Below are 3,091 nucleotides of genomic sequence, written 5' to 3'. Positions count from 1 at the left end.
CACTGCTGCCTTGAAGAAATTGCAGCCGGTGGTTCACATGCTTGTGCATGCCCCACTATGGATGATCCACAGACTTCCCAAACAAAATATCTAGATTTTGCCAGTGCATTGGATTGCACATACTGTTCGCAGCAAAAGTAGCATATTGCATTCTCTTGCACTCACCATTGGGTTTTGACACCAGACCAGTGTGAAGGGCTCCGAATAGATTTGATGACATGCAGTTGTCTATTTTTCATATGCATTAGATTTCATGTTCAGATTCACTCAATGTAGTTGTCTATTTACTTTGGCATAAATCAGAAAAGAAAAGGAAAATGATGAATGTTTATTCGCAAACTTGTGTTCTTTTTGTGCTAAAATTGTGTTCTTTGTTTTCTATTAGCACATCCTAATTTTGATGATGGAAATCTAAAGGGTACTAGAATATCCATTTATAGATTAAGCTGTAGAAAAAAAAGGAAATTCCAACGATTTGGTATCCATACAGAAGAATAAGTGTATGTTGCCATCGAAAAGCCGTCCCATTTTTTCTGATAGTGATCGCCGCTAAGTTGAAAGTGCTTCCTAAACCTAATAGGAATAGTTATAGAAGAATCGTGCACGCATTTGACAACTTTTTTTACTTAGTTTATAACAAATTAACTTCTATAATATAATTCAAAAGCACATCACATACATTGAAGTTTATCCCAAGCGCTCGCTCTCTATCTCTCTCGTTTGTAGTTGCACCAAGACGGCGGAAGATAAACTTCCGAACAAATGACATGCAATTACCAATTTGAAACGGATCGATGAGATGTGGACAAATGGGAGCACTCCAACAGCTAGTGGAGGTGGGGAAAGGCAGCAAAATGGTTGGCTACTGCCCAATTCCACCCATTGGACTTTGTGAATTTCCATTACCCCTACCTTTTTGACTTTGGTACCTAGAAACGAGTGATCTAGGCGGCATGACATGTGCCCATAAAAGGGGGGTCCAAGGCAGCAAGCACGAACACCAAACAGAGATCCCGCATATTCCACTTCCATTGAGGTTGAGGTTGAGGGTAGCAGTCGAGGCAGTACAAGTGTTCAAGAGAAGAGAACTTAACAGCCTGGTGCGTGCAATGGGGAGCTCAGCATCCCTCTGTCTAGTTATCACCTTGTTGGCATTCTACTTCTTGGTTCCCTCCAACGCTATACCCCTCTCAAGTAAGGCTCACGTCTCTAACAAAAACTGGTCCTAAGATGTTGTATCCTTATATGATCTGATTCGTTCCATTTGGGGTGTAGGAGTGCAGAGACTGGTGCCCTTGCAACATGCCAGTGAGCAGGTGCCATGGATCGAAGGAAACACTCCTAAGCCAAAGGTATGGTAGTGTTATTTTTTTTTTGGTGGAAAAGATGTATGGTAGTGAGCTTTGTTCTAGACTTCATAGGATTTGAAGGGTGTTTACAGCAAAATCTTTGTACATGAAACTACGTTAAAAACAGTAATAATGTTCGTGTGAAAATGTAAATTTTAAGATATTTTTACATGACATATTGTGGAACAGAGATAGTAACTTCTATGTTCTTGTTGTTGAACAAGTGATCGTTTCTCAAGTTGGTTTGGCACCTATAGAGATTCTGTGAATTGTTTCGGTTACTTCCTGTAGCGTTTATCAAAGTGTGGAGAGTGCAACTTGGTTGTTCATGCTTCATGGAATAGCTTTTTTTTTGGAAAAGGAGGAAGCTTCATGGGATAGCTAGATTTGTTAGTTCTTTGGGATTCATGTGGTTCGGCGTACTCAGCTATCGAAAGTTTGATTATGGTGATACAGCGTACTCAGCTATCAAAAGTTTGATTATACGCGTAAAAAAAGTTTGATTATAGTGATACACTGACACTATCTCCGTTTGAAATATATTTCAGATGGACATGGGTAGAGTGATCCTAGAAGATGACGCGGTGAATGTCAGTGCAAGGATGGCTCTGGAGACGCAGGACTACGCGCCCTCGGGCCCGAACAACCACCACAAGCCACCGGGTTGGAACTAAGCTAGCGCATCCCGGGTCACAACTTTCATAAAGTTATATCGGTGGTTTCATTTAGTTAACCAGCCGTGTTGTGCTGATCTATTGTGTGATGTGATGCTCACGATCTTAATTTACACTAGGATATGCTTGAAAGATGCCAACTTATTTTACCATTGTAAGAGTCATGTTAATTGAAATATGACGATATTAATAAAAGTTGGGCGTGGCTCAACCATGACCATTCTATCGATAAACCTATCGAGCGAACAGTTCTTCTCCCTAGTGCTTTCTTCCACCCAACGTTGTCTCCCCTACTGTGCATTGGGCTGCCAATAGCTTGTTGTTCATCCATCGATATGTTGTTGTCATTGACTTCTCTTATGCACTAACCATCGCTGCGCCCACCACTGATGCCACCTTCTCATCCACCCCTAGCAGCAGTTTCCTGCGGGTGTCAATTTTAGTCGTCGGTCGATGGTACATATCTCATGCCTTTTCTTCCTCTTCTTCACGCCCCCCTCACTTGAGTTGTATGTCTCCGTCCGCCCTACAATCATACGTCATTGAATCTCTCGCTTATTAAAACCAACTGGTGAATATTTATACATAGATTTCTTGATATTAAAGGATTAGTGAACAAAACCAGAACTTGATGACAAAGATTAGTAAAAAAATGTTGATTGCAACGAGCTCAAAACTGTAACAAAAACGCACACTAGTGGCCAATAAAACCGCAACCTAGTTTGTTTAAGTAGCAAACTGCATCAAGGTTTGGAGTGCCTATTTGCTGCCTTAAAGCGGCAAATACGACAGCAACTGCCCCAAGAGACCTCATAACGGGGTGGCGACTTAAGCAATCTATTATCACATTCTATGCAAAAATCCAAAAAATATATTTCCAGGTAATATATTTTAAAATACTTCTAAAATTCAGTTTAAATAATGGTGACATATTTAAAAAGAAATATATTCATGTACCCAAACAAAAAAAGTTCACTGCATATTTAAAAAATATTACTGCAAACAAAAATAACTATTCATGTGTTTTAAAATCACATGTTACAAAATTGTCTTCGTATATGTGGGAAT

At 40.0% G+C, this 3,091-nt stretch overlaps 1 protein-coding gene across 1 annotated transcript; it reads left to right on the top strand.

Moving 5' to 3' along the window:
• The first annotated feature begins 994 nt into the window (after window positions 1-994).
• On the top strand, window positions 995-2,256 carry LOC123107109 (uncharacterized). Its single transcript, XM_044529109.1, has 3 exons — window positions 995-1,194; window positions 1,276-1,352; window positions 1,898-2,256. Exons 1-3 carry the CDS (start codon window positions 1,110-1,112, stop codon window positions 2,021-2,023), a joined length of 288 nt encoding a protein of 95 aa, XP_044385044.1. The 5' UTR covers window positions 995-1,109; the 3' UTR covers window positions 2,024-2,256.
• The last annotated feature ends 835 nt before the right edge of the window (window positions 2,257-3,091 follow it).

The sequence above is a fragment of the Triticum aestivum genome, chromosome 5A (genome assembly GCF_018294505.1).
Source record: "Triticum aestivum cultivar Chinese Spring chromosome 5A, IWGSC CS RefSeq v2.1, whole genome shotgun sequence".
NCBI lineage: Eukaryota > Viridiplantae > Streptophyta > Magnoliopsida > Poales > Poaceae > Triticum > Triticum aestivum.
Note: the sequence above shows the minus strand (reverse complement) of the source record. Positions and strands in the feature narration are given on the sequence as shown.